Raw genomic sequence first — 19596 nt, forward strand, 5'->3', positions numbered from 1 at the left:
TAATTTAATAATGTAGAACAACAGCCTTTTAAGATGAACCTAAGAAGAAATTCACCTGCATTTCTAACCAAGAGCTATTGACCACTTTATCATCATCCTTTCCTCACTTATGTCTGAGGATGGCTCTTTTAGATGGCCATGAAAGTAATCATTTCCTTCTTTAAACTTAGTCTGAACACCTCTTTCCATGAATCTGACTACAGACAGCAAAAAAAGAGAGAGAGAGAGAGAGAGAGAGAGAGAGAGAGAGAGAGAGAGAGAGAGAGAGAGAGAGAGAGAGACAGAGACAGAGACAGAGAGAGAGAGAGAGAGAGAGACAGACAGACAGACAGACAGAGAGAGACAGAGAGACAGAGAGAGAGAGAGACAGAGAGAGAGAGAGAGAGAGAGAGAGAGAGAGAGACAGAGAGAGAGGAGAGAGAGAGAGAGAGAGAGACAGAGAGAGAGAGAGAGACAGAGAGAGAGAGAGAGAGAGACAGACAGACAGACAGGACAGACAGAGAGAGAGAGAGAGACAGAGAGAGAGAGACAGAGAGAGAGAGAGAGAGAGAGAGAGACAGAGAGAGAGAGAGAGAGAGAGAGAGAGAGAGAGAGAGAGACAGAGAGAGAGAGAGACGAGAGAGAGAGAGAGAGAGACAGAGAGAGAGAGAGAGAAGAGAGAGAGAGAGAGAGAGAGGAGAGAGAGAGAGAGAGAGAGAGAGAGAGAGAGAGAGAATATATAGGTATAATAACATTAAGATGAAGGGAAATTTTCTGAACTTCTTTAAACAAACCTACTAAGATCTGAAGAAACTATAGCCTCCCATTCATTGCTTCATTCACAAACCGAATGTAGACAGGTTGAATGAAACCAGCATGCTTATTACATTCTTAGGCAGTCATAGGACTGGCCAATTCACTTCTTAATTTTAGAGTATTATCAAAAATTTGTATCTAGAAGAAACCTTAGAGAAAATCTAGTCTAATTCTCTCATTTTTGAAATTTAAAAAAAATTATAAATGAATAAACTGAGGTTTGGAGAGGGTTATGATCTAACACAGTGAATAAATTTAGTAGGGGCAAGATTTCAGCCTTCTTTTTAACTCCAGGTTCAGCACTCTCAATAGTATAATACAAACTCAATAAAAATTTCCAAGAAATAACGAAAGAAAAACATTATGTGACTGAAATGGGAAACTGAGGACTTCTCAGAATAATAAGACAGAGCACCAAGGGTTTAATCTTTTGGCTCTAGAAAGAAGAACAAAGACTTCCCAAGAGAAAACATTTAAGAGATAAAATGCTTAGAGAAGAATCTGACTAACTATTTAATGGCCTGGAGATATTTGTTGATTGAGAAAAGCCTGAGGTTATTTTAGAAACCTCTCTAACTCCTCTGATTTAATTGATTATTAACCTTAGGAGAACAGACTCTTTCTTTCTTTTGAAAGTTATTGCTTAACCAAGATCTTAGTGCCACAAAAGCCCACCTATATTCCAGAGACAAATAAAGGAATAAAGATTGAGTTTGCCAATGATTTTAGGAGGATTAACAGGAGATGAGTTGGTGAATTGTTTCTGTAATTTTTTTGACCATTTAAATTATCTCTCAGCCTTTGTGAAAGTGGCCCTCCTCTGAGACTCCAGTGAATGGACTGTCCACTTCTCGTGAGATTCTAATAAAGCTTCTGTACTTCACTTTGAGATATCTCTTGAGTATTTTGAATTAGGGGTTGCCCCTGGTCACACAACTAGTAAGTGTCTGAAGTTGGATTTTAAGTTGGATTTTCCCAACAGAGTTGCCCTGCATCTCATCAAAAAAGCATTTAGGAAATCAACATAAGACTTCATCTCCATCTCGATCCATCACTCTTAAAGATTAGCCTTTGATTCTATGGAATAAATCATCTATGGCTATAATAGGATGTAGAAGTTCAGAAGCATTGAACCCCAAAATATATTAGGGTTTTAGGACTCTCCCCATGCAGTCCACCAAATGTTGGGGAAAAGGGATTTGATCTCAAAAATATATTGGGGTCTCGAGCCAATGTCACAAGGTGTCTCAACAGATATAGGCTTAGAACTTCTCCAAATCAAGAGGCAAAGCTTTATTATGCTATTGACTGGCCTGCTAAATTCCAAAAGGGAGTTAACCATTAACAAGGGGAAAGATGAGAACTAAGTTCCCTAGCAGAATTCACAATTGATAAGGAGGTAGAAGCCATAAATCAAGCAAAGTCACTAGAAACTTGTTACCATAAGATGGACAGTTCTCAATGAACCAGCAAAAAATTGAGGGATTACCCCCATTGACTTTCAAGCTAACCCTAAAAGGAGTTAGGGTCCTAATTGGGGTTAGCTGTGGGTTGAGGTATGGGATTATGATGATTTAATTAGGGGCCTCACTGCAATAAAAGCCTATTTAGGATAACAAAAGGCCTAATTAAGATCAAAAGATCCACTTATAACCCATCCGACGCTCCTTCCCATTACCTCAGGGAGTCGCTTGGCTTCCAGATTGTTTATAGTAATTTTGGCTCTCTAGATCAAACCTAAGGCCCATATAGACAGTGGAGTGCCAGCTGGGACATATCCTTTTGCTGCGGTCTTCTTCATCTTCATCAGCTACTAATCCTGGGAGATTTACTTAGATACTCTCTGCTTCCATTTTTTTTTTTTTTCATTTGCAAAGGAGCATAATAATAGCAACTCTCTCCCAGGATTGTTGTGAGGATTAAATGTAATATTTTGTATGGTGCTTACCCTAGTGCCTGGGTAGGTGCTTAATCAATATTTATTTCCTTCCTTCATATCATAAATTCAGTACTAAAACAGATCTTAGAGATGATGTAGTTCAACCTGCTTTTTCTTTTTTAATACCTGAAAAACTGGTGCTCCCAAAAAATTAAATTTGCTTAAGGTTACAGATCTATGGAATATCAAAGGTAAGATAAGACATTTAGACCTGAAAGGGATATTAGAGCATCTGGATCAAATCTAGTTTTCCAAAGGTGGAAACCCAGGCTTACCTAAGAGGTTAAATGATGGGGAACAAGGTCACAAAGGTGGTGGATAGCACAAATAGGGTGAGAGGCTATTTCAGACTGGTATCCCAGTGCAATCACCCAAATCAGAAATTGCATCATTCATTGGCTTTTTGACCTAAGACATTTCCAATTCTAAGCATTCTAAAGGCGGGATCGCACTCAGCTTTCCTTCTTTTTAACTTCTGTTTAAACAATTCCATTCAAGCATTCGATGAATGGAATACATGCCCTCCAGCTATAGAAAACAGGAAGACAAACCTGCTGCTTGAGGCTGATAACAGTTTTATTATCTCCAGCTGGGAATGGTTTTAAGGAGCAACCGAACCTCCCATCTAATTACTGTCAAAAAGAGTAGCTTAGCATCAATTATGCGAAAACTGAAATCATTGTATTTGGCAGGCATTCTCTGCCATTTAAATGGACAATGCAACCCTATCCAACAGGTCAATTCGTTCAGCTACTTGAGAGGACATTTTGCAGTTAATCCATCCTGGCAGGTTCATCAGGAGGCCGTCCTGCAGAAAATCGGATGCTCTACAACAGCCTTATCTTGGCCATGTGTGGGAATTTTGGACCAATGGCAACCCAGGAATAGTTATGGGGCCCATAAAAATGCATGCCTGTGCACTGATCTGCAGTGTCTTCTGATTGCCAATATGGTTATTAGTTAATTGGTCGTTATACTGTCACTGAATAAGCTAATGCTGATGGACAGTTCAGAGAACCAGTGGTAGGGATGCAGGTGTGTGAGGACACTGGACACAGCCTCCTCCTCCATTTCTGATCAGTCAGTCTAAATCAAGAAGGCCCTTTATTTTCTACATTCAAAAATCTGCCCTCCCATTACTCTCACCCTCCATCCCCTTCTGAGAAAACAAAAAGAACCCACCTGAAAACAAAACAAAACAAAACACTAATTGAAAAGTCAAATTCTAACACTTCTATGTATGAAAATGAATATCCCTTTCTGTATCTTTAGATATATAATATCTGTATCTTAGATATATAATACTTCTCTTTCAGGAAGTGAGGGATTTCATCTTTTTTCTTTTGGACTCATGATTGATCATTGCATTGATCAGAGTTCTAAAGTCATGTAATTTTTTTCTATAATACTCTATAAAATTATCACCTGGAAATTATTTTCTTGATTCTGATAGCTTTATTTTGCAGTAGTATGTAGAAGTCTTCCTAGTTTCCTCAGAAAATCTCTGAAGTGGAACCAGAATTTTAAACCGTAACTTTAATGTACCCATCCCTGATTCCTTTCTCACCTGGAGATAGACTCCTTCTTGATTAGCTTATTTTAAAACTAGTCTGGGGCCTGGTTAGTCAGGTAGACTCCACCTGCCTCCTCCTTAGCCTCTCCCTAGCTCCTCCCCAACTCCTCCTTAACTTTTCCCCTAATTCCCCAGACCCAGCCCTTGTTCCTCCGCTCCCCTGAGACTAAAAGTTCCTGAACCCAGGAGCATATTGTTTAATTTTATATGATTCCGCATTGCTTAGTGATATTTTGTTGAGCCCAAAAGCTATTTCAGGTAATAAATGGTAAATCTCTATGCTACAATAAATGTCTCATGATTTCTTCACATCTCAAACTGCTCTCACTCATGATAACTTAGTATTTTCTTAATATTATACTATTTCATCTCCATTTCTTAGTTTCTTATGGCATAATAATATGCCATTACATTCATATACCACAAAATTTTTTTAGTCATTTCCCAGTAACAACCCCTTAATTTCTAGTTCAGAATCTTACATTAGCTTCCTCTCTTCCTAAACTGGAAATATATACCCATATAACTCCTAGTGTAAGAAACAAAATGTCTTATTAAGAACTCCACTGACTGATGGATGCAGAAAAGATTTATTTTACATTCTTGCAAGAATGAGGGTCTACATTAGTAGAGATACCTTTGAAAGTCCAAAGGCAGCATTTTATTTCCTATCCTGAAACACAAGTCTCTCCCTTGATTCCCCATTAATTGGACATTACAGAAGTTATACAACATAAATCTCCACTATGTAATAACATAGTCCCTGCCCCAAAGGAGTTACATTCTAAAAGGGAAAGGTAGCAGAGAAGGACTAAGGACAAAGAACAAAAGATGTTTTTCAAATCTCAGGCCACCACTCTTGGTTCGAAAGTTTTTTGGAGGAAGATAAACTCCACCCTTGATTATTTTTTTATGTCCTTGTGGGTTTCTGTTTTCTAATTTAATTTTCATAACTGTGGAAACCAAAGAAATTACTATCCCTTTCTCACACCTATGATCTTCATGGCCATCCAAAACCTAGTCCAGAGGTTACTACAGAAATAAGAGATTAGCATTTGTTCTTTTCCAACTTCTTTTTATTATGAAGAGTATAATTCTTATTAAAATCAGTTAACCTTAAGCAACAAAACAGTGAATTCTTTTAAAAGAAGCTTTTAAAAATGCTAGGAAAATATATTGCCCTTTTTACTTAATTTTTCAATCATCAGTTCACTCAGAACCTTAATTAACTTGCAGCTTGTCTTCATCCTTGCCCTAGTTCCAGTTCAAGACCTCTCTTATATCATGGTCATTTCTGAGAGCAAAGGACAGTCAAGAGCCCATTAGCTACTTATCTATCCACAGCCTTCCAAATTTCCCTACTTTGGGCCAGATTGCTTTGGATATGGGACCATAGCTTTAGAAATGGAAAGAACCTTAGACACTATCAAGTCCACCCTCCCCAACTCCTCTATGACAGTGTCTGAGGCAGAATTTGAATTCTGATTCTTCCTAACTCCACATCCCTTGTCCTATTCACTTAGTGGGTAGGCTGCCTATACTATTCCAGCTAAGTAAAAAGAAAGCTTTCAAAAACTAATCTTTAAAGTCTTTTTCAATATCTCAATTCTTTTTTCCCCCTCTGAGGCTGGGGTTAAGTGACTTGCCCAGGGTCACACAGCTAGGAAGTGTCTGAGGTCACCTTTGAATTCAGAGCTTCTTGACTCCGAGATGCAGCAGTCTATCCCCTTCTCCAGTTAGCTGTCTGTCATGAATTATTCTTAATAGGGATAGTTGCTATTCTGATCAATAATATAACGCAAAACAATTCCAAACTAGTCATGATGAAAAAATGCTGATGAACTGCAGAGTAAAGCATATTCTTTTCATTTTCTTTATCTTGATTTTTTCCCCTTTTGCATTTTGGCTTATGTGAAAATATGTTTTGCATGACTTGATAAGCATAATGACTATTATATGTACTTCTTGCCTTCTCAATGGATGCGAGGGAGAGAAAAAATTCAGAATAAAAATACATTTTTTAATTTAATTAAATTTTTTTAAAATAGTGATAGCTTTTTCAGCTATACAATGAATAAATCCAAGACAGTTCCAAAGAATTCATGATGAAGAATGCTCTCCACATGCAGAGAAAGAACTGATGGAGTCTGAATGCAGATCAAGACTTACTATTTTTCATTTTATTTTTTGTGTGTGAGGGTTTGATCTGTGGAAATGTTTTGCATGATTGCACATGTATACTCTATTTCAACTTGCTTACCACCTCAGGGAGGGAGAGGGAATAAAGAAACTCATTTTTTTTAAGTGAATGTTTTTGGATGTAATTGGAGGAAAAATAAAATACTATTTTAAAAATAATTGTGGCTGTTATTATTATTATTATTATTATTATTATAATTATTATGTGTGTGTCCAGTACTGTTAACAAGCTATGTGAAGAGTAAAAGGAAGATGTTCAATTTCTGCCCTCCAGGGGATTATAATCTAGTTGGAGAGATACACATAAAATAAGGAGATAGCAAATTAGTAAACAGTAAACTGTAAGGATTGGATTTTATGGCGTACAGAGAGGAGGGACATGAATATGAGCTAGAGTAACTGACAGTCTTGGAGAAGCTAGGACATAGAGTCACAATGTTTAAGGACTTTAGAGCAGGATAGAGTTCTTAATTAGGAAGTCCATAAACTTGGTCTTTCAAAAACATTTTGGTAACTGTAAATAATAATTGTATAAAAATATGTATTATTACATGTAAAAATAATAAAATTTATTTTCTTTGCATTTAAAAACATAATTCTGAAAAGAGGTACATTAACCCCTACTACCAAAGGCATCTATGACACACAAAAAAGTTAAGAACGCCTTGTTTAGAGATCATCCAACCCCTTCATTTCATAGATGACTAAATGAGGTTCAGAAATGTAGAGGAGAAAAGAGTATTTGAAGAGAGCTAAGACAAGCAATGAATGGTATGAATATGGAAATCGGCAAATACTTTAGATTGTTGACTGTGAAAATAAGGTTGGAAGGATAATGTTGGACCAAATTATACAGGATTTTCCAAAAAATCCTAGTGTAATTTTAAGCTATTAGAGCTAAAACCTCACTAAGACTTTTGTAATACCTTTTATAGTCTACAATGCCAGACTAAGAAGTATGGACTTGATTCAATAAACTAATGTCTTTGAACAAAAGTAACATGAAAGCAATATTTTAGCATGATTGATCTGGCACTGGCGTACATGATAAACTACAAAGGGAAAGACATCAGAGGCAAAGAAAGTAACTAAAATGTCTATATTCTTTGACCCAGAGATCCCACTGCTAGGCATATAATCCAAGGAGGTCAAAGACAAAAAAAGATTATCTATTATACAACAAAATATTCCTAATAGGCTTTTTATTATGGTAGTAGAGAGTTGGCCCCCCCAAAATAGCTACCCATTGTTTGAGCATCTGTATGAGTTAATGTACCTCTTTTCAGAATTATGTTTTTAAATGCAAAGAAAATAAATTTTATTATTTTTACATGTAATAATTCATATTTTTATACAATTATTATTTACAGTTACCAGCAAGGAAAGGGGGGTTAACAATTAATGATGGAAAGGACAAATTCCTTAACCAGGAGAAAGGGAACCTGCCCTGAGATATGGGGGCAGATAGGTGGCGAGTGGATAGAGCACCAACCTTGAATTCAGGAGGACTCCGAGTTCAAATGTGACCTCAGACACTTAACACTCCCTAGCTGTGTGACCCTGGGCAAGTCACTTAACCCCAATTGCCTCAGCAAAAAAACAAAAATAAAATGAAGAAAAATAAAAAAGAGAAAGGACTTACATTTTGCAAAAATATTTTTAAGAAAAGAAGAAATTATAGATATGAATGGAAGTTCCACTAAAGAACTTTCCATGGAGCTGTGAGTGTATTCTGGATCCTTCCTAAAGAATATATGTAATCAGCATCTCTGGATTGATCTCTGGCTCTCTCACCCTTGGGGGTAGGAGGATGGTGTTGGGAAATTCTTGAAACAAGACGAACTACCCTCTCAGTAGGCTGCCAGAGCTGCAAAAAGAGTCCACCTCCCTTTGTTTTGGAAAAGTTGCTTAGGAACTATACTAGTTTCCTCTTGAAATTTGTGGGTAACGGATGGGAGAGAATAAAGAAAATAAAGAAAATTCTCCTGTTAGCACTTGACAATGAAGATGGTGGGCTTCAGGGTGGACTTCCAAAATATTGAGATTCCAAACTTATGTCACTGGGGTCTCAAAAGAATATACAGGTTTATACCAACTTCAAATCAAGAGGCAAAGTTTGTATTATTATAATGCTATTGACAGCAGGCTAAATTCCAAAAGGAAAAAAAAAGGGAGCATGATGTAATTTGGGAGAAGCAAATGATATGATTTTATGATATTTAAGTACCAAATACATGGTTAAGTCATATGAAGAATTCACAATGGCCATTCTCTTTGGCAAAAGGAAGGTTTATTTAGGAGAAGAGGTTACAGACAAAACGAGGAGAGACAATAGGCACCACTACTGATCAATATAGTTGGGAGAGCATATAGTTAGCAAGGAAAGGGGGGTTAACAATTAATGATGGAAAGGACAAATTCCTTACCCAGGAGAAAGGGAACCTCCCCTGAGGTTGGAGGATGTCCTTAGCTGGCAGGCTGAATCTATATAGGAACTTATCATGTCTCATGATATCTTTCTCCTTGTAGCTAACTAACTCTTTTAGGGTGCTAAGTTCCCATATAGATTCAGCTTGCCTCTTGATTTGGAGTCTGGAATCCCAATATTTTGGAGGCTCACCATTTTCATTTAATCCCAAGAGGGATCAGCAAAGATGGCGTGAACCATGGACAGATTTGTAGGGGAAATTTAACCTCAGGGATTTGACATAAACTGGATTTTTAACTGGACACAGCAAGATGGGGTTATATGACTAAACTGATCCCCATCATTGCTTCAGGGAGCAATTCCATCACTAGAATTTCTCCACCAACCCTACCTAGTTACCTCATCAAGGAAGAAATAGGTATTTTTGTAGGAAAGTAAGAGAAAAGCAGGTGCTTCGTGTCACTGAGCTTAGAGGTGGAGTTGGGGAGTACTTAAGTTAGGCATCTCACAGCTGCTACTCATTAGCTCCAGGATGTCACTGATACGCTGATTTTATGACTTTGAGGTAGAGTTGGGATAATGGTTAGGTTAGGTATCCCATCATAACTATAATAATATAATTATTTATATAACCCTATTATAATTGTTTACACAAAATGTAAACTAAGACAAGATAGCAAGATAGCAACCACCAGCATTCTTTTGGAACTAGCATCCTGGCCATGACTTGTAACCTAGGAGGAGATAATTGAAAGGCAGAGATATAGCATTCCCAAGGGGAAGCCTGCACCAAATGCATCCCCAAGGGGTACATTTCTAAGGTAAAATATTTTGGGGTCTGGACTGCATTATTTTCCAGGCCAGGTAAACTGGTGGTTATTGCCATATCAAGAACATTTGGGATTTTTTAGGCAGATCCAAAACTAGATCTGCCTTGTCTTTTCCTGAATCACAGTTGAATGAAGAATATAAAAAATATATAGGGACTGATTGAGAGGAAGTAAATAGAACCAGGAAAACAATATATATAATGACAACAACATAAACTGTGTGGTTTATATTACTCCCTCCTTTCAATTAATCATTTATTTATTGCCTTCTCATGAAAAAGGACACACGTGATGTCAGCAAGAGAGTGCAAAGGAGAGCAGTTCTCAGTAAGTTTATATATAGATCTAAAGCGGAGTCTTCCTCACATTGCCTGGGCTTCAGAGCTTACTCAAGAACTTTCCCAATAATAAGAAAGTATGAAACAGAGATGTTTGCTCAACAAGGAAAAGGAGGGGGGGGTCCAAAGGGGAAGCGAGGTCTTTCAAGGACTTGCAACCTGGCTCTTCCCTTATCTTGAGTCACAAGGGGAGTTGTGGTGCAAGAATGTGAATGTATTGAAGGGGCTTCAACAGTGGAAAGCTAGGGGCAAAAGCCAAAAGATTATTTTCAATCTCAGACCATCACCCCACTTATATTTTTAAAGAGAAAAAGGAGATTGGAGAAAAGGAGAGCACGTAGGAAGCTATTTCAGTCCTACAAAGTGTGGGATGATGAGAAATTGGATTAGAATAATGACCATAAAATGGAAATGGAAGATTTGAATCCAAGAGGCATTTTGACAAAAAAACTGATAAAATGGCTCCTCGATGATTGACATGATATGGATAAGTCAATAGAAAGAGGGAAGAGTGAAAAATAATTTCAGGATTCTATCCAGCCTGATTGAGAGAACACTTAATTAGTGACCTGGATGGCAGAAATGGAGTGGTTAACAAAGGAAAATGGTTGTTTGGTAGAACTAGAAGAGTTTGATTTGGAACTGAATTAAGAGTGAAGTGAAATGTCCAGGGGAAGTTGTGCCCTGAGCAGCTGCAGACATAGAACTGGACCTCAGAGAATTGAGTCGTTACCATGTATTTTGAAATCACTGAGAAATTGTATGAACTCTCCTAGGGAATGAAAGCAGTGAGGGAAGAGCAGAAAAGTGGACGTGGAATCTGAGGAGGCAATAGATATCAGGTGCATAGTGGGGGATGGGGAGAGAAATAATTACTATCACTAATGTATATGAGTGATACTAATAAAAACAACCTTAATTAGAAAATTAGTCTTAAGCTTAACAAGTTTTGAGGAAACTGTCAGATTTGATTGATCTATTGGTTTGTTTTAATGAAGGACTTTTTTCTTTCTCTTTCATATACATTCATTCGTTTGCTTGTTGGTTTATACAAGGTACAATTCCCTGCAAAGAGGAGCTGGAGGGAAAGATTTACAAATGAAGATGATGAAAAAAACAAATAATAAAACCCTAACTTTTAAAAATAAAAAATCAAAGTCACTAACCTGCCTTTTGTCCCCAAACTATCTCAACTAGATTTATGTCATAAAAAAAAAGATGAGGAAAAAGACTCATACGTACAAAGATATGTACAAGACATTGATGGTAGCTCTTTTTTGGGGGGGGCATCAACTAGGGAAAAGCTAGATAAAATATCATAGGCTACTGTAAATAACAAAATGGGCAATCTTAGAAAAACCTGGGAAGACTTATGAAATGATTTAGAGTTAAGTGAATAAAACTAGAAAAACAATTTATACAACATTGAGTTGTTCAGTTGTTTACAGTAGTATCCAATTTTTTGTAACCCCATGTAACCCCATGCATGCTCTTGGCAGAGATAGTGATTTGCGATCCCTTCTCTAGTCCATTTTACAGATGAGAGAAACTGAGGCAAATCAGGTTAAGTAATATGCTTAGGGTCTGAGACCAGATTTAAACTCAGGAAGATGAGTCTTGCTGATTGCAAGTCCAGCTTCTGTGCACTATGGCACCACCTAGCTTGTAAAGACAAGCAATTTTGAAACATTTAAGAATTGTGACCATTGTAATGACCAACTATAATTCTAAAGGATTGATGATGAAGCAAGATATCTACTTCTTGACAAGAGAAGAGATGGATTCAAGATGCAAAATGAAACATGTTTTTAGGTAAGGACAACTTGGAATGTGTTTCTTTTGTTTGACTATGAATATTTGTCACAGGGTTTTTGTTTTGATTTTTTTTTCCTATTCAACCAGGAGTGTAGTGAGAAGATAAATGCTCATTAATTAATAAATTTAAAACAGCAACAGCAACAAAGGAGCAACCAAGGAAATTCAGGTCACACAAGGACAGCCTAACACCTGGATTTGAAGGGAAGCTGATGTGAAGTAGCCAGCCCCATTTTCTGTCCCCTTCTCATGTTCCTTTGGTGACAGTTGAATAGTGATGAGGATCGGAAGAGCAATTCCTGATTTGAAAGGCAAGGCACACAGCACATGTGGCTAAATCACAATGGCATTCTCTTTGCCAAAAGATACTTTTATTCACAAAGATGATTTTGCAAACAGTTTTATAGCTCAGAGAGAGAAGGAAGAAGTAAATTCAGGATCTTGGGATTGACAAGGATGTGTATTGAAATTTTAGAATTCTTTTAAAGATGCTAACAAGGCAGTCTAGGAGAACTAGCTTCCTTTTTATATGCAATTTCAGTTGATGGAGTTCACCTTATGATTGCCTTAACTATGGTAATAAGATAGTCTGGGAATGCTGACTCTTTTGTGTATTGTATGGTTGATAATCTCATGATGGAGTCATTTCTGGACAAGGGAAGAGTTCACATCAATAGGGCAGGGCTGCATATTCGAAATTTACAGAGTTTCATGGTTGTAGTTATTGTTGGCAGCACTATCTCATAGAAAGATCACAAGATTTGGAATTTGAGATCCAAAATCAAAATCTCAGTTCTCATTTTCTACCTAGATAACCTTGGGCCATTCAGTTAATCTGGGGTAAGGTGAACTCAGTTTCCTTATGCATGAAATGGGGAGGGTGGGTTATATGTTCTCCAAACCTGGTCCCTCTGAGGTCTAATTTTTGGATGCTATGGACCACTGTTCAAAGATATTCCTGAGATCCATTAAAACTATTCCTTATTTTTTTTCCCCTGAGGATGGGGTCAAGTGACTTGCCCAGAGTCACACAGCTAGGAAGTGTTAAGTGTCTGAGACCAGATTTGAACTCAGGTCCTCCTGAATTCAAGGCTGGTGCTCTATCCACTGCGCCACCTAGCTGCTCCAGATCCATTAAAACTATTTATTTCAATCTATTGCAATTCTGATTCACTTGCATACCTCCAGTAGTTGGTATTAAAAGTAACTTGATTCTCTTCTCCCTGCCTACAAAACAAAACAAACAAAAAAAACAAACAGCTCCAACCCAGTCATACTTTAGAGTTGTCTTTGATTATAGTTTAAGAACTGGGAAGGGGAAAGAAGACAAAGAAAGAACTGTAGAGAATAAGGAGAATTTGAAGGGATTGCATTTATGTCATGCAATCTATGTGACATAAATTGTAAGTCTCTTTAACTGAGATAAAAGATTTGCCTGTTCTCCTTCTGTTCTTATGATCAGAAATGTAACTTTTTAAAAATAGTTAAGTAACATTAACCAGTAAAACACATTATTCAATTTTTTGTCTTCCTAAAAATCAGTGAAGAAGATGTCCAGAGGAGAGGGGGAGATTTGTGCTGGACCAATTATGTGATTTGGCAGAGATCAGGAACCTGAGGATGGAGGCAATATCATGAACAGTAGTAACTGGTTACCTTGGAGAGAGTAGCTTCATTGGTGAAGGGGGCTTAGGGATAGAGTGGTAAAGAAAATACAAATCTCAACTATTAATTTAGCATCAATCATAGAACCAATGACATTGGTGAACCTGTAGGGTCTTCTCCAAGCCCTTCCTTGTTTGGCTGTGGAGGGGCCATAAAGAAACGAGTGATACCACTGACTTATGGGCTCTCTCTTCTTTATTAGAGTACTTTCTGATTCACAGGACAGACCATAGGTTAAAAAAGAAGATTGCCAATGTAATGGAATATTATTGTTCTGTAAGAAATGATGAGCAGACTGGCTTCAGAAAAGCTTGGAAAGACCTACATGAGTTGATGTTAAGTGAAGTTGTATACAGCAACAAGAAGATTACATATTGATCAACTGTGATGGACTTGGTTCTTTTCAACAATGTGATGATTCAAGGCAATTTCAATAGATCTTGGATGAAAAATACCAATCACCTTCAGAGAGAGAGAATTATAGAAATTGAATATGGATTGAAGAATAGTTTTTTCACCTGTTTATTTCTTTCTCATAGTTTTTTCCCATTTTGATTTGATTTTTCTTGTACAATATGACAAATATGGAAACATATTTAAAAGGATCACACATATTCTATATCAGATTGCTTGCTGCCTTGGGGAGGATGGAAGGTAAGGCAGGGAGGGAGGAAAATTTAGAACAAAAATTTTACAAAATAAGTATTGAAAACTCTCTTTACATATATTTAGAAGAATAAAATACTATTGGAAAAAAAGGAGGTTGAATTCTTAGAATAGACCAATCATTTCTTTCTGAGGGAGTTACAAGGCTCAGGAGACCAGGGATGTGCTGGTGCCAGCCTGTACAGAGCTAATTATTAAATTTTCATTGTGAGCTTTTACAACCCATTAATTGGTGAATGCTACAAATCGGGGCTTGATTCATTGTTTTGTTGCTTGTTTAGACTTTAAAAATGATAGAGAAATTGTAAATATTGCACATTAAATTTCAATGTAGGGACAGCTAGATAGTATCCTGGTGTCAGAAAGACCAGAATTCAAATCCAGCCTCTGTCACATTCTAGCAAGTCACTTAACCCAGATTGCCTCCAAGAAATAATTATATGTGGTTTTGCCCTTTTTAAGGGGCGGTTGTTAAATCGTTATCAGCTCACACATTTTGCCTCCCCAGAATCTTTTCTGAAATTCCCAGAAACCTCAGGAAACGCCATCATTGCTTATTTTATTATCTCACATGCTCTTGTTAGGGGTACTTGCCCACATTTAGCACAAATCCTTCTGGATTTATGGGACCAGTTCCCCTTCATCTTTGTTCCCAGTGGATTTTGGTTTCCTGTGGCCTAGTTCTAGGCTGAGAAACGTAAATTGTTTGGGGCCATTGGATACATACACACATATATATGTATATACACACACATACACACACATATATATCCACTGTTCTGTGTATTCCCAGTTGCTCTTCCCCTCAGTCATAGTCCTTTACTAAAACTGTTGTAGATCAGCAGAAGGAAAAAACTGGATTTTGAGTCAAAAATTTGGATTGTATTAGGGGTGTGCCCACTGCCCAGCTGTCTGACCTTAGACAATCTCCCCAGACCTATTTTTTCATCTGTACAGATGTAATCACTTTTAATGTTATCACTAATAACTGATATCTACAATATGTGAAGTGCTTTGCATACTCGAGCTTATGTGGATCTCACACGGGCCATGGCTTCTTCATGACTGGTTCTAGGTTCAATGCTCTATCCACGGAGCCACCTCACTGCCCTAATTCTCTCTTTACAAGCCATGAAAACTGGCTCACAAATGATCCATTTTCTATCGCCATGACTTTGCACAAGCTTGGAATATACTTCCTCCTCCTTTCCATATCTTAGGGTGTCTTGATATCCTTCCAGACTGTAGCAAGAGTCACTTCTCTTTTCTCTCTAAGCTGTCCCCAACCCCTATTTTGTATGTGTCCAATCTATAATTTTATATATATTTTTTGTATCCCTAGCACCTAACACTGAGGCTGGCACACAGCAGTTGCTTAATAAAATTTTGATTAACTAATGGACCATCAGAAACTGAGCTCCAGTTGCTCAGAGACCTGTGTTTATTATGTCATATTGGAAAATGAATGTGCAATGCAAATGGCATTGGAAATGGCAAATATCCCATCCATTCCCCCCTTCACACACACACAAATGACACGCAAAGAAAATTATATTTATAGGCTGGATATAATGTTTAATTAACAAAGCTACAGCTTGTCACTGTCACTGCTGTAGCAGGTTCATCGTGTGTATTTTGAAAGGATGTAGAATAGGCTGAGATGCCCAGGACTCTGCCTGACACTCTGATGAGCAGCAAGTGGAAGATGTTCCCCAGAGGGGCCGTCAGCGTCTTGTCTGGTTGAGGCTGGGACCCTTCCTCTCTTCTTCTAAATCACCACCTTCCCACACTTGGAGAAGCAAGGCCACGGCCTGTGCTGGACCTGGGCACCAGGCTCTCTCCCAGAGATGGATATTCAGGAAAACGGCCGATCTGCTGAGGTGAGTGTCCACAGGCAGAAGCTGATAGCTGACCCCACAACAGAGGCTCAACCTTGGCTTATGGTCTCCTGTGGCCCAGCTCTAGGCTGAGGAACCTAATTTTGGGGGGGCCATGGGATACATAGATATATTTATATATATTTTTTTCATTTCTTTTCCAAAGTAGAACTAGTTGTGGCTGGGAGTGGGGGTTGTTTCCTGATGTAGAGAAATATGGAGGATGCAACCCCTTCATTTCAGTACTGGCCAGAGGAAGAGCCATTTCAGCTAAAATCAAAATATCCCACCTCTTCCCATTCTCAACTCCCCAAATTCCTCACATCCTTAGTGGGTCCATTGTCCAGCATGTAGCTGAATGATAGTGAGTAGGTAAGTAGGGAAAAGGGAACAGCTGCAAAACCTGTGGGCTAAGTTGGGAGGTCACACAGCCCAGGCCAGCCAAAATGCTGACCCTCTCCCTCCATGATCACCTCTAACCAGAGAACTCTAGTTTTAGAAGCCTTCCCCTCCCCACTGAGGGAGTGTTCTAGTCCCAGGGCTCATCGGGCAGGGCCCCAAGGCTGGGGAGTGCTGGTGGTCAAGAAGAAAACCAACAAATCGCACGGTCCACCCCATTAGGGACCCAGGACGGCGAGGCGCCTGAAGGCCCATCCCCCGGAGGGGCGGTATCATCAGCTATTGGTGAAGCATCGTTGTCCTGGGGAGGCCTCCGGGCGGAAGCTGTGTTTGCCCAGGGAGCTGGGGTAGTAGGTCGTCGTGTACACATTGGTCTGCTGCAGTGGGTAGAAGTTGGCCCTGTCGTCAGGGATTAAGTTGTTTTTGTTCAGTGTCTGTAGGAGAAGGAAAGAGAGACGGCAATCAGCTGAGAAGGGGCGACAAAGGAACGAGATGAGAATTAGGGGCTCGGAGGACTGGGAGGGTGGGTCCTGGGGAGCTAGGGAGGTTGAGACCGCAGACCTGGGGGATGAGGCTGGAGGACAGGAGCTGAGCCCGGGAGAAAGGGCGAAGAGACAAGACCAAGGGGAATGGGTGCAAAGCAGGAGAAACAGGGATGAGGAAGCAGGATGAGGGGAGATGAGGGCCCAGGGGTGGACTGAGGGAACAGACAGTGAGGGTAAGGGGACTAAACAACAACCAATTCTCAGGGAAACCCATTTTCTGGAGGCAGGCAGGCAGCCGGCACCTCAGCTAGGCAATGGCTGAAAGGAGAAGGCACTCCACTTTCTCCATTCCTGATCTGACACCTAGTACACCTGCCTCTGTCGTCCCCCGGTGGTAAATACATTGTACAGAAGCTCCTCCATGTCTCAGGGCAGGCTCTGCTCAGATTTGCCTTAAAAATGAACCTAAGCCTGGAGATGTGATCGACCTTGTGTAACCCTGAGGCACCAGGCCAGTTCTTCAAGGTCAAAACCTCTTGAGTAATCAGTCTTCGAGAACCTAGCCGGTTCACTGAAAATAAACAGCCCACAAGAGCCTCATGAGGGGGCAGGCTACCCTCCTCCCCAGGGCAGGGGTCCGGGATAGTTCAGCCGCGAGCTTTCTTCCCTGGCACTGCGCCTTCTTTGTCTAAAGTCATATGTAATCCTTTAGAACAGGGTCTCCTTGGAATCTCGCCCATGGGACCTTCCTCTGAAAGCTGTGACCCAGGACTCGCCAGCTATTTGGCTCAGGAGTCAGTGCTTCTCCGAATTGATGTGTTTTTGTTTTTTTTTCCTCCATATTGTTACTTTTCTTTTTTCTCTTTGCTATTTTGCTTATCTTTATAATATTACTATTGTGTTGTTGTAATTGTACTATTCCACTGTTATTATGATCATTAATCTATCTTATTAATCATTAAACTACCTTATTAAACTAATATTGGTGGCTTATTGCAGGAGTGAAATGAATCTCATAATCCCTTAATCAGACATTCCCTCAACTGTATAATAGGGATAATAATAGCACCTACCTCCTAAGGTAGTAGTGAGGAATCATTTAGCAATATCCGTAAAGCCCTAATACTCTCCGGCATACATACCTGCTTTGGTTCCTTCCTTCCTAACCCCATCAGTTCTACCACAATGTGTGTGTCTGTGTCTTTGAAAATTTATGAATGTATGTTAAATCTTTTTGTAACACCTGTGAGTATCTGTGATTCTGGGGAATACAACCCTCTTACTACTCTCTGCCACCAATTCACAGATCATAGATTCAGAGCTGGGACTTCGGTGACCATCTAGGCCAATTTCCTTTTTTTTTTTTAATTTCTTTCCTTTTCTTTTTACAGATGAGGAAACAGATCTAGAGAAGGTTCCTTTGGACCTCAGAATCCCAAGGTCGTAAGGTTATCATGGCAGAGCTGAAACTTGAATCCAGGTCTTCTGGTTTCCAAAGCTCCCTCTTTTCACTCTGCCATGATCCCACTCAAAGGAGACAATTCGTCTTGTTAAGCATAAACCAAAACTGGGATCCTCTCCTTGGCTCTTTATTGCCCCACTCAAAGAAGAGTTTTCTTTTTCTCCCCACCTTGAATTCCATGGGTGTGTACTTCTCGTTCTTGGGGGTGCCCCCACCGCCAGTCTTGTAGTTCAGGTGGTTGGGGGTGGTGGGGTGCACAAGAGTGGACTCCTGGGTCTGCCGCTGGCAGCGTTGGCAGGACAGGTAAACAGCAAATGTCAGGAGGCCTGAGCCCAAGAAGCAGGAAACACCAGTAGCCACCAAATGGATAAGGCTGAATCCTGCATGGGAGAGGAAAGCAGGGAATATGTGGGGGGAGCAGCGGAGAAAAAGGTAACAGAGTCTCTTCAAATGCTCCTGAAGGGCTTTCAAGGATGGGGAAGGGCAAGGTATAAGAGGCAAGAGGGTGGGGAACAAACTTAATAGGGGAGGGGTGAGCTATAGCGGATCAGGGGAACTTGTGGAGTCTCATTAGAGTGAGGGCACAGAGGAGGGTGTCTTTGCTGGGGCGAGAGAGTTTAGGGGTTGGACAGAAGGCACTCAGGACAAAAATCTTTTAAGAAGAAGCCAGATATAATGGCTGCCGCCAAGTGGGGCTGGCGGTGGGCCCAGCATGGTTGGGGGGACACCCATGCCACTCATCCCTTCCCACTCCTCCAATCTCAGAGGACATTCCTCAGTCAGGAAAGTCAGGCTTGGCAGGAACACAATATCAAACCTTACTCTACTCCCTCCACCAAGTCTCAGATGCTCTGAGCTGGGAGAATCCATGTTTGAAGAGTAAAATTTGATATTGGGACGGAGGCAAGATCTAAGTCAGATAGTTCTTACTATGGTATTGTTAAAATTATTACCTGCACAGCTGGTGGCGTCATCAATGCTGGAAGCAGGCAGGATCACTACAAGAACAAAATTGGAGGGGCATTGGGGGTGAAGAGTGATGCTCAGGGGGGAATGGCTGGGAGGGTCACTGGGAATCATTCTAGCTTGTGGTCTTGGGCAGGGGAGCTACCTCTGCTGCTCTGG

The 19596-nt window shown here is 39.7% G+C and overlaps 1 protein-coding gene across 4 annotated transcripts in view; it reads right to left on the minus strand.

The window, feature by feature from the left end:
• Positions 1–13865: 13865 nt before the first annotated feature.
• Positions 13866–19596, minus strand: part of SEMA5B (semaphorin 5B) — a 202604-nt gene continuing 196873 nt past the window's right edge. For all 4 annotated transcript variants that reach the window (XM_074301398.1, XM_074301400.1, XM_074301399.1 and 1 more), the window contains 3 exons: positions 19425–19469; positions 18640–18851; positions 13866–16958 (listed from right to left, as the gene is read on the minus strand). In XM_074301398.1, the coding sequence (XP_074157499.1) occupies positions 16800–16958; positions 18640–18851; positions 19425–19469 (416 nt within the window). In that variant the 3' untranslated portion in view covers positions 13866–16799. The remainder of the gene's footprint in view (positions 16959–18639; positions 18852–19424; positions 19470–19596) is intronic.

The sequence above is a fragment of the Sminthopsis crassicaudata genome, chromosome 3, assembly GCF_048593235.1.
Source record: "Sminthopsis crassicaudata isolate SCR6 chromosome 3, ASM4859323v1, whole genome shotgun sequence".
Lineage (NCBI taxonomy): Eukaryota > Metazoa > Chordata > Mammalia > Dasyuromorphia > Dasyuridae > Sminthopsis > Sminthopsis crassicaudata.